Here is a 10673-nt window from a genome sequence, read left to right as displayed (position 1 = left end):
CTGAGAAGAGGAAACGGAGAAGGCGGGGGTGTAGAAGACCAATCAAAGGGCGAGTGAAGACGGGAGAAGGCGGAACGAAAGAAGTGACCAAATAGGAAAGTGGGATCCTGAACCTATTGGCCAGTAAAGATGGCTGAGGAGTGACTGACCGCGGAAGGGCGGGGAAGGAGGTGGGAACTGCGCGAGTAAAAGCCTAGGACACCCCCACCTAAGCTGATTGGAACGGTAAAAGGGAGCCAATGAAAAGGGGCATAGACTTAGGTAAAATTGACAGACAGGGGTGTCTTTTTGAGCTGTGACAGACAGCATCCGCAGTCAATAGGATGAGCTGAGGGATTCTTAGGGTCTCCAAAGAAGGAAGGAATGACAGGTAGTGGGGTAGGGGTGGGAGGGTGGGGGGCGGGCCAAGCTTTTCTGAGTTGCCTTTTCAGCCAATGACCGCGTCTTCCCCCTTTAGCAACAGGGGAGGAACAAGAGAGGAAGATAGACAGCTGTCTCGGCCAATGACCATACAGAAATGGCAGGGGTGCTGCCGGCAGGAGGTGCCAGCCTAGGGATAGTCGGTGACAACCGGCGACGAGCGCAGGAGGGGGGTGACAGTTGGGGACAGCGCGGAGAGGGGCCGGGGGATTAACACACTCTTAGCCAATAAGAGAGGCGCACTGCCTTCCTGAATCCTCTTTTGGACCCCTTTCTCCACCCAGCTCCCTAGGCTCCCCCACTCTGATGATCTGGGGAACCACCCATCACGGACCCTGAAATACTGATCCAGTACTTTCACCCTTCACTCTGTCTCTAATTTTCCAATTCCGCCCCCCACCCAACCAACCCCGTCATTCCAAGCCTAGGCAACTGTAACCAGAGCCCCAAGATCTCCTAAGCAACCCGTCTCTCTGGAGCCCCTATTTCCTGCAAGAATCTCAAGCCCCAAGTGCCACTGTTCAGCCCCATTTATCTGAGCCCTTCGCCAGAATTTAGGCTCCATTTTATCTGACTTCATCCCCTCTGAAAGCCCCCTCCCTCATTCTCGTGACCCCAAATCCACAAATCCCCACTACCCTGGACTCCTCATGTCTGGAATACCAGTCTTCTGTGGATCCATGACCCCAGTCCCATCAGCCCCTACCCCTCGGTGCCACATATCTCTGTGCTCCTCATTTCCTGCTTAGAACACAGACCACAATCTCATGCGGCCCCTCAGGCTGCCCTTGACCACAAACAGAAAGCCTTGATATGAGCTCACTGGACTCCTCATGTCTGGAATACCAGTCTTCTGTGGATCCATGACCCCAGTCCCATCAGCCCCTACCCCTCGGTGCCACATATCTCTGTGCTCCTCATTTCCTGCTTAGAACACAGACCACAATCTCATGCGGCCCCTCAGGCTGCCCTTGACCACAAACAGAAAGCCTTGATATGAGCTCCAACCTTGCAGCGCCTACATTCCCCCTCCTCTCTTTGGCCCCCATTCCCCTGGGCCCCGATCTTTAAACAGAATCCACCATCCTGAAATTCCAGTCAACCTCCAACCTCCCACCTTCCCAGTTTCTTCTTGGTTTCTGAGTTCTCAGAGACATTTCACCCTCTCTGCCCAGCCCCAAATCCTGTGAACTCCCATCGGTGTCTGAGACATACCACTCCTCATCTGCATCTCCTCAACTTTCCCACTTTCCATTTGGCCCAAACTTCCTGCGAACCTCTTGTACTGCCTGTCCTCTTTGGCGTCACCCTCCACTCCCAGAACCCACAGTAATTGGGCTACTCCCTGGGTTCTGGCCCCCATGGTAACCGTATAAGGTGAAGCAGCTGCTGTCTCCAGCAGGGAGGGGGCCAGTGTAGGGTGGTGAAGGGCAGCTGCTAAGTTTAGGCGGCTCCTTCCCACATCTTAGAGACAACAGGTGGCCGGGCCCCAGTGCCCAGAAAAGAAAATGTCTTAGAGGCATTGGCATGGTGATGGAGGAGGGGGAGGAGAAGAGACATCTTCTTCAGGACATCAGGTCCTAGAGGTAGCAGGAGGAGGAGGAATTGGGTGTGCCTGCCAATCTCGGACCTCCCAGGCTTCCACGGTTCCATCTCCCCAGATTGCCACAGTACCACAGTATGGAGGGTGCTGGGACACTGGGAGCCCAGAGTGATAAAAGGGAAGGCCTCAAAGCCACTCAGCCAGCCAAGCTGGTTCCTATCCAGAATGGAGATAAAGAAACTACTGGCCATCTCAGTCACCCAAGAGGTCTAACTAGCTTTTCTCTCCCTATTTGCCTCTCCTCCTGAGTTCTAGCCTCCACACAAGTATCCAGAGAAATGAGTCTCGATTCACATCTGACCACATCTCTCTTCTACTTCATACCTTTCAAAGGCTTCCGGAGGTCCCAGCGTGGAAGGCCTTCCAGTGCCCGGGCTCCAGCCCCTAGCATCCTCCGCTCCTGCCCCATCACAATTCGGGCAACCCGAAGGACTCCGATCTTTCACGTCACCAGGCGTTTGTCTACCATGCCTGCCCCCCCCCCCCCCACCTTCACCTGACTCGCTTCTACTGGCCATTATGAAGCCATTGCCATACCCTAGACATGCCTGTGGTACTCCCTACATCTGGCCCCTGAAGCTGGTGTGTCATATTCTGCATTTTCCTGCCTCCGTGGCAAAGTAGAGCCTAGTCATTAATTATAATGATGATACTCTACTAAGCTGTGTCTAAAAAGTGTTCATATCCACAACATACCCACAACAGTGAGATGGGAATTACACACCCATTTTATAGAGTGGAAAACCAAGGCTCAGGGAGTCAAAACACAAAGCATGCGACCACAGAGGCAGCCTAGGCTCTTCACGCCTCATGGTTCCACATTCTGCACCTTTCCTCACAAACCCCCCTCTCCTGGGAGGGGATGTGGGAGGCCTTCCTGATTCCGTAGCTTCCACCAATCTCTCTCTTTCCACCTCAACAGTATGTCACCCCACCCCTATTCAACTGTGAACTCCACGATAGGGAAGGGGGTGGGGAGGAGTCTGGTGGGGAGGATTTGCCAAAGTAAACCAGCAAAGCCCAGTTCAGTGGCTCGCAACTGTAGGTGCCCAATATCTTGTTTATTGGGTTTAGATCTAAGCCTGTCCCATTCAAAGGTGCGGAGCCTGGTTCATCTCTCTCCCGGAACTGTGCCTAGGTTTGGGCCCCCTCTCAACTGTTGCACATTCTAGTCCCCTTTTGGAAGTGCTAGTGAAGCAGGCATCCCAAGACACACTACTTCCTCCCTCCCTCCCTCCCTCTCTCCCTGGGCTTCAGCTGCTCTGGGCCCTCCAAGAAAGGAGCGTCCTAAGCTGGGCTATTTTGGTATCTGGGGTGGGCACCCGAAGGGCTAAGGTTACCGTGGTATGTTAAGGGCTCCCTAGAGCAGGACTATATAACCCCAGAGGGACCACACCAGGCTGACTCTCTCCGCTGCTTTCCAACCAGAGTCACTACATTGCCCCCAGGAGCCTGAAACATGGTGAGTAAGAATTCCCCAGGTCTTGGCCAAGATCCCACAGACCTCAGGGCCCTCTCACTCTCTGAGAGAAAATACTGATTCCCAGTCCAGCAAGAGGGAAAAAAAAGATGACTTCCATTTCTTGGTATTACTAATAATATGGGATGGACAGGCTGAGTGATGGCCTAAAGGACCCAACTAAGGCTAATCTACCCAGACTCCCCACTCACAGGCTCCCCCTCTCAAAGCCTGCTTCATCCTTCCTGCACTCCATCTTTATTAAGCCCTCCAGTAACCAGCCAGGCAAGAATTTCCACTCCCATTTTACAACTGAGAAAGTAGAGGCTCAAACAGAGTGAAGGCATGGATCAGGGTCACAACAACTAGTCTGGAGCTCAGAGGAGGCTGCTCAGGGCACCAAGAAGGGGAAGAATCTTCCACCTGTTGGGAAAGATGGAAAGATGGGGACCCAGTAGGGAGTTTGGGGGAAGCAAGACCCCACAGCAAAGAGGTCCCAAGGAAGGAGAGGCCCAGAGCCTGAAGAATTGCTTGAGAAGGAAAGGCATCAAAAAGCCTTGAATCTCATTTACTGCCCCCAAAGAGGAGGGACTGGCTCATGAGCCCCTTTGTCCAATGCTCACCCTCCCGCTTCCCTCCAGGCACCCAAGAAGGCCAAGAGAAGGGCAGCGGCAGAAGGTGGAAGCTCCAGTGTCTTCTCTATGTTTGACCAGACTCAGATCCAGGAGTTCAAGGAGGTGAGTGAGGGCAGGGGAGAGACTGTAGGCTGACCCAAGGCACCCACTGCCTCCCCTTCCCTACCCCCACCCCCTCCCTGGAATGTGCACCTGTTTGGGGGGAGGGGAAGGGTTTGGAATTCCTTCCTTCCCTCCCAGCTTGGGATTGACAGGGACAGCTGGCTGGGATCCAGAAGCTGATCAGCCCAGGATAGCCCCCCCCCACCCTATTCCTGATCCCGGGGGACCTAAGCTCCCATTTGTCTCCCTGCCCTACACAGGCCTTCACTGTCATCGACCAGAACCGTGATGGCATCATTGACAAGGAGGATCTGCGGGACACCTTCGCAGCCATGGGTTAGTCCCCCACCCCCACCTGTAAAGACTCAGGCATGGAGGCTGCAGAGTCCTAGAAACTCAGCAGCCTGGGGTTCCAGCCCAGTCTACTCCTCCTGGAGTGAAAGATGGGCCAGGTGATCTGAACTTCTGAGAAGCAGATCCTGGGCCCCAGGACCCCCCTCCAGCCCCTGCTGCACCCCCCTCCACCCCTCCAGGCCGCCTCAACGTGAAGAATGAAGAGCTGGATGCCATGATGAAGGAAGCCAGTGGTCCCATCAATTTCACCGTCTTCCTTACCATGTTCGGGGAGAAGCTCAAGGGTAAGTGAAAGGGCCTGGGTTCTAGTCTGCAGCCACCCCTCCTGGGACCCGTTAACCTCACTTGCCCTCCTCTGATCACGCCCCCCCAGGTGCTGACCCTGAGGATGTCATCACTGGAGCCTTCAAGGTCCTGGACCCTGAGGGGAAGGGCACTATCAAGAAGCAGTTGTGAGTGGCCTCCTCCAGGAAGCCTTCTTAAATTTCTACCAAGGGTTAGGCACTATTGGGGTTAAGGGAGAAATGAAGCCTGGGGGAGATGGGTGCAGCTTAAGTAGGATTACATTTTACAGGAAATATGGGGTGGGGAAGGGTGGGCAAAAGTGGGGAGGCCAGAGTGGTTTGGAGTCCAGTGAGGGGTGCATGTAGAGTGATTCCGGTTTTCGGGGTGAGACTGGGGGGTGGCAAGGAGGATAAGGTGGGAGGGAGTAGGAAGGACACACGAACGAAGAACCGGGCTTAACTGCCCCTCTGTCACATCTCTCCAGCCTGGAGGAGCTGCTTACCACACAGTGTGACCGCTTCACCCATGAGGAGGTGAGTTGGGGAGGGTCACCCATGAGGAGGTGATTGGGGATATGGAGGTGAGTTGGGGAGGGTCACCCATGAGGAGGTGATTGGAGAGAGAGGGGCGTAAAGAAGAGGGACGAGCTGCTCTACGTCTTCCCCCAGATCAAGAACATGTGGGCAGCTTTCCCCCCAGACGTGGGCGGCAACGTAGACTACAAGAACATCTGCTACGTCATCACGCATGGTGACGCCAAGGACCAGGAGTAAGGGACCCTCTTAGGCCTGTGCTGGCCGAAGTCCTCCGGCCAGTGCGACCGACCCCCGTCACCCCCACCGCCCTGACTCCCAATAAAATTGAACTGGTCTTTGTTTCTTATCGGCGGTGCCAGTGGTGTGTCTGGGCGAGCACCCCACCCACCTCCCATGGGGATTCCGGAGGGAGTGCTGAAGCACCGCTGAGCACAAGGGAGGTGCTTACTAAATGAATGAACGAACAGGGCCGGGAGGCCCGGGTGGGGCAGCTCCCCGCCTACTGCCGCCACCTCGTCCCGCTAGCAGAGAGAAGACTCGCGTGGCCTCAGGGATGTTCGGTTTTTATTGACGTAGGTTGGGCGGAGAGGGGTGCTAGGGGCGGGGCGGGGCGGGGCGGGGCTACAAGCTCCGGGATCAGAGGGCACAGCCCACTGGAGCCGGAGCAGGGGCGGGCCTACAGGCTGGGGCTCGGGGATTGGGTCAGAAGCGGGCGGAAGGCGGAGCCGAAGTATGACGGGACGGGGCGGGGCGGGGCGGGGGCCTCAGAGAGAGTCCGACAGCTCGCCCGGGGCCTGGCTCAGCTGCATCTGGGCCTGCATCTTCTCCAGCATCTCCTGCATGCGGCGTAACTGTGCGGGGCAGGATTGAGGACGATGGGAGCCGGGGAGGCCAGAAAGGGAAGCCGCAGAGGGCCTGGGACCTTGGTCGTGGTGGGGAAAGAGGGACGCTGGCTCACCTCTTCGTCTTTCTCGCGGATCAGTTTCTCCGTCTCGGCCAGAGGCAGCATGGGCAGCGGGATCTCCGTGGCGCTCTGGCGGGAAAGCTTACTGGGTGGTGGGAGGAAGGGGACAGGGATCAGGTGCGGGACCTGAGGTTGCGGGTCGGGCCGGAAGGCTGGGCCTGCGGCGAGGTTGGGGTTCAGGGTGAGGAGCCATGTCCGGGAGGTCAGGGACTGAAGCCAAGCGGGGTCTTGGACACCTCTAGAGCGTCTGCTCCGGCTCTCTCACCTGCGGCTGGAACGATCGCGCGCCCCAGGACGGGCCAGGCTCTGCAGACAGCGGGCCCGGTAGCCCTCGTAGAGCAGATCGTGCGTCACCTCCTTCAGGTCCTGCAGGTGTGTCTGCACCAGCATCCGTCTCAGGTTTAGGAAATCGCAGTGATGTGGGTTTTCCACTGGGGGGCGGACCAGCCAGCGTCAGGGTGCTTCGGGTCCAGCTCCACCAGCAAGGGCCAGTCTTCCGGGAGTCCTGCTGCCGCCCTGGGTGGGTACTGCCTGAGTCCCAGGATCCCCACTTCTGATTCCTAGGACCCCTGGGGCCAGAGCCCACCTCCAGCTTTGCATGGTGGGTGCAGCTGACTTGGTGGCAGCCTGGGCTCCCTACTAGCCTGAGAACAGGGGCGAGCCTTACTCACCCTCCACGGTACCCCAGGAGTAGCGGCGTCCCCTCACAGGCCGGGTCCCCCCATCCCTCACCACTTCGCATGAACCGACCACTGCGAAGGGGATGCTTCCCTAAAGGTCAGAGGTCAGGGGTCACCATTGGCTCCTGAGACAAGGGGGTGGGGTGGAGGGGGACCTCTCAGCCTCCACTTCCACATCCGCCCCCTCTGCCTCTAGCACCTTCATCTCGGCATCCTGCCTCTTGAAGTCTTCATCCTCATCGGAGTCACAGTCGGGGAACTGGTAGATGTTGATCTCCTCCTCCTTCAGCTGGTCCCGGATCTTGGAGGAGACAGGGATGCAGAGACAGTGAGACACAGAGAGTCAGATACAGAGCATGAGAGACAGACAAAATATGGCCAGCGATATGACAGACAGGGAGTCTGGGTGGTCAGAGGCAGACCAAAAGACATGAAAGAGAGACGGCTAGCGATGGACACACAGGATGACCAAAAACAAAACTTCAGAGACGATGAGGGGCTGAGACACAAATAGTGAAGACTGAGACCTGGAAAGATTCTAAGACAGGGCATACCCCTAAGACACCAGGAGAGAAGGACAAACATAAACAGTGGGTAAGAGCTCTGAAGACACTGAGGAGTGGGGTGGTCATCAGCATCTCGGGGCCAGGGTAGGTCAGGGGTCATGGTGGTGTGCCCCTGCCCTTGGACAGGCCTTCTCCCAGGAGCTGCATATCCATCCTTTTCTGAGCCTCCAGAGACAAAGCATCCCTCAGTTTTCCCCACCGTTTAGCCTGACACGCCATGCACCAAAAAGGCCAAGATGAACAAAGTCATAGCTGAGATCAGGTTTGGGTGTGACCTTTGCCTTCACCTAGGGTCACAGATCAGAGGTCACCATCACACCTTCTGCTTGAGGGCCTGGGCTTCCTTAGGCATCAGGGCATCTGCTTTGCCAATGACTGGGATGATGTTGACCTTCTCGTGCACAGCCCGGAGGAAAGCCACATCTAGGGGCCGGAGCCTGCACCCGGGGGGTTGGGGAGGAATCAGCCCAAGGGTGTGGAGACCCGCCCACCCCCTCTGCAAATGCCCCATCTCCCAAGGTGTCCTCCACACCCCCGACCGAACGGTGAGATGAAGTAGAGGCAGCAGTGGACCCGGGAATCCTGGATGTTTTTCCGGTTCAAGCCGCTCTCATCCCTAAGGTACTGCTCAAATTGCTCCTCAATGAAGCGCACCACGGGCAGCCAGCTGGGGTGTGGGAAGAGGGCATGGGGTCAGAGGTCACAGGGCGGGGCAGGGGCAAGGCTAGCCAGGACTGTGGGAGTGGCAGATCATTTCTTTGGCTTCAACCAAAGGCATGAGGGGAAGGTGGCAGGGGCGCAGGTGAGACGCGGAGAAGCACCTACTAGCCACAGCACACACTTTGAGCCAGGTGGCTGCCGGAAACAGGCACTATCTCTTGGGTAGAGCAGACCAGCCCTGTAACTGAGCGGGCCACTGAGGGGCTCAGCTCCTGCCCCTCCCCTCCTCCTCACCAATCTGAGCAGTCGACTGAGTCCCCAAAGCCAGGTGTGTCCACCAAGGTCAGCTTCACCTTGATACCCCCCTCCTCAATCTCCACACCCCGGCGCTCGATGGTCAGTGTCTGTGTCAAGCGATCTGTGGGAACACGGAAGAGGTCCAGGAGCCTGGTAGGGGTCTGAGACAGGACTAATGGCCTTTCTCCGCATCACTGTCCGCCCCCACTCATTTTTCAGGGGAGGAAACCGAGTCCCAGAGGAAAGCAGTGAGCTGCTTGAGTCATCCAGATCCAGAAAGCCCTGGGAAACCCAGATGGCAAAGAAAAGAGGACAGCTTGGGGACACAGGAGGAGGGCCAAGGGCAGTGCCTGGAGAGGACAGAGTGGCGGGGGGGCCTTACCGCTGGCAGCTGGCAGCTGCCGATCCTCATAGAGGTTGGTGAGAAATAGGCTGTTGATGAGAGTGGATTTCCCCAAGCCTGACTCCCCTGTGGACAGGACAGGCCCAACTGCTCAGGTGAGGGGACAGCCAGGGTCTCTAGAACCTCCCCCCACCCCCACCCCCACCCCCCACCAATTTCCTAAGTCCCAGACCTGCCACCATAAGCGTGAAGTCAAACCCCTTCTTGACGGACTTGCGGTGCAGCTGGTTGGGAAGGGCGGCGAAACCCACATACTCCTTGTCCTGGTGGGGGCAGTACAATGTGAGGCTATTGGGAGTAGCAGGCAGGGCTCCCGGTATCACTTATGCTCAGGGGCTAGGACAGATCAGCCTACTGTGGGGTGACCCGGGCCTCGGAACCATGGGTGTAGGGGGCCAGGGGCATCAGGACTCACCATGGCCTTGCTAGCTGTTGCTGCACCTGCTGTCGCTTCCCACTTCCTCTGGTGGGGCAGGAAATTGAGGGCGGCAAACAAGGGGGCGGGCAGTGCAGAAAGCTGAGATACTGAAACTCGCCCAGGCCCAAAGAGGTGGGGAAAGCCAAGACCAAGGATACCTGGGGTCCCTATCTCCTGGATCCCTTTGTCCATGACCCCTAGAATCAGCTTCTCTGCACACTTTTATTGCAAGCCCCACTATGGCCCTATCACCCTGGTGGGAGATGGGGGGTAGACAAAAAAGGAAGGAAGCAGACTGCTTTCTCTCCAGGGGAGATGAAAGCTTTGACAAGATGGTTACCAAAAAAAAAAAAAAAAAAAAAAAAAAAGCTCCCAAGGTCTGAGTAGACCAGGAGTCCTAGGTAACAGATTTGGGATGGGAGGAGCCATCAATTTTCCTTGCCAACTCATGCAATAGATTCTTAAAGGGAATCCAGGTCTTTCAACACCACCACCAGAGAGAACTTCCTTCAGAATCCTGGCCTGGGCATTCCCCTGCTCTACCTCCTGAGGGAGCTCTCTATGACCTTACAATCAAGTCTGAGTTCTGACCTGGCAATCTAAGCTTCCTCCATCTGGTCTCATCTCTCACTCTCCCCCAAATCCTTGTTCTGCCCACACTGAGTGTTTCCTGCTGCACTGAATGAACCCCTGTTCATCCTTCGACGGTTGATTCCTCCTCTTTGAAATCTTCCACAGCCATGCCAGGCTGATTATCCCCCCTCCTCTGGACTCCCCAGCACCCTTCAAAGACTCCCCCTAGGCCTGTCTTTGCTTACCTGATTGTCTCCTCTCCTGCTCCCAGCTGAGCTCTCTGACGACAGGGGCCAGGTCTTCCAAATTTCCATATCCCCCATGTCTCACCCAGGACTCGCCCCAAAGAAGGTATCAGTAAATAATATCCTAGATGAATGAGTGCATGAAAGGAGGAATGAATGAAGTTAGCTGGGGCCAAAGGGTGGGGGGGCTGCAGAACTTGTATTAGGAGCCTTACTTTGGAGTCAGAACTTCCCATATCCTAGCTATAACCACTCACTGTGTGACCTAGGGCAAGCCATTTGGTCTCTCTGAACCCTAGTTTCCTCACAGTAAAATGGAAAACACACATCTCAGCTTTGTTATCAGAACTCATGGAGAGTGGCTGCGTACATGGGCTTTGGCGTTAATTAGTTATATATACAAACCTTGGCTTTAGCGTGAGCTGGGTGAACTTGGACATGTAAATTAACTTCACTGAGCCTTTAAAGTTAGT

General features: G+C 56.1%; 2 protein-coding genes across 3 annotated transcripts; one reads left to right on the top strand and one right to left on the bottom strand.

Moving 5' to 3' along the window:
- Positions 1-6: 6 nt before the first annotated feature.
- Positions 7-5740, top strand: MYL11 (myosin light chain 11). Of its 2 annotated transcripts, none has more exons than XM_077141258.1 (7): positions 7-170; positions 4124-4219; positions 4480-4555; positions 4753-4857; positions 4947-5025; positions 5343-5391; positions 5527-5740. In XM_077141258.1, exons 2-7 carry the CDS (start codon positions 4184-4186, stop codon positions 5629-5631), a joined length of 450 nt encoding a protein of 149 aa, XP_076997373.1. In that variant the 5' UTR covers positions 7-170; positions 4124-4183; the 3' UTR covers positions 5632-5740. The 2 variants fall into 2 exon arrangements, with proteins under 2 accessions (XP_076997373.1, XP_076997372.1); XM_077141257.1 differs by lacking the exon at positions 7-170 and adding an exon at positions 3354-3485.
- A 230-nt stretch (positions 5741-5970) lies between these two features.
- Positions 5971-9589, bottom strand: SEPTIN1 (septin 1). The gene is made up of 11 exons (XM_077141251.1): positions 9380-9589; positions 9137-9227; positions 8944-9030; positions 8559-8682; positions 8137-8271; positions 7924-8041; positions 7238-7339; positions 7030-7129; positions 6624-6789; positions 6353-6443; positions 5971-6245 (listed from the first exon to the last, which is right to left on the bottom strand). Exons 1-11 carry the CDS (start codon positions 9572-9574, stop codon positions 6159-6161), a joined length of 1296 nt encoding a protein of 431 aa, XP_076997366.1. The 5' UTR covers positions 9575-9589; the 3' UTR covers positions 5971-6158.
- Positions 9590-10673: the final 1084 nt, after the last annotated feature.

The sequence above is a fragment of the Tamandua tetradactyla genome, chromosome 23, assembly GCF_023851605.1.
Source record: "Tamandua tetradactyla isolate mTamTet1 chromosome 23, mTamTet1.pri, whole genome shotgun sequence".
Classification (NCBI taxonomy): Eukaryota; Metazoa; Chordata; class Mammalia; order Pilosa; family Myrmecophagidae; genus Tamandua; species Tamandua tetradactyla.
The sequence above is the reverse complement of the archived record's forward strand: the minus strand, read 5'-3'. Positions and strand labels throughout refer to the sequence as shown.

Bases quoted from the DNA above. Each gene is read 5' to 3' on its own strand.
- MYL11 (XM_077141257.1), top strand. The intron at 4,220-4,479 runs GTGAGTGAGGGC...TGCCCTACACAG, and splicing joins AGATCCAGGAGTTCAAGGAG to GCCTTCACTGTCATCGACCA. The intron at 4,556-4,752 runs GTTAGTCCCCCA...CCACCCCTCCAG, and splicing joins GGACACCTTCGCAGCCATGG to GCCGCCTCAACGTGAAGAAT.
- SEPTIN1 (XM_077141251.1), bottom strand. From the start codon at position 9,574: ATGGACAAAGGGATCCAGGAGATAGGGACCCCAGGTATCCTTGGTCTT. The intron at 9,031-9,136 runs GTCTGGGACTTA...TCCTGTCCACAG, and splicing joins CTTCACGCTTATGGTGGCAG to GGGAGTCAGGCTTGGGGAAA. The intron at 7,130-7,237 runs GTGCTAGAGGCA...TCTGACCTTTAG, and splicing joins GGCAGGATGCCGAGATGAAG to GGAAGCATCCCCTTCGCAGT.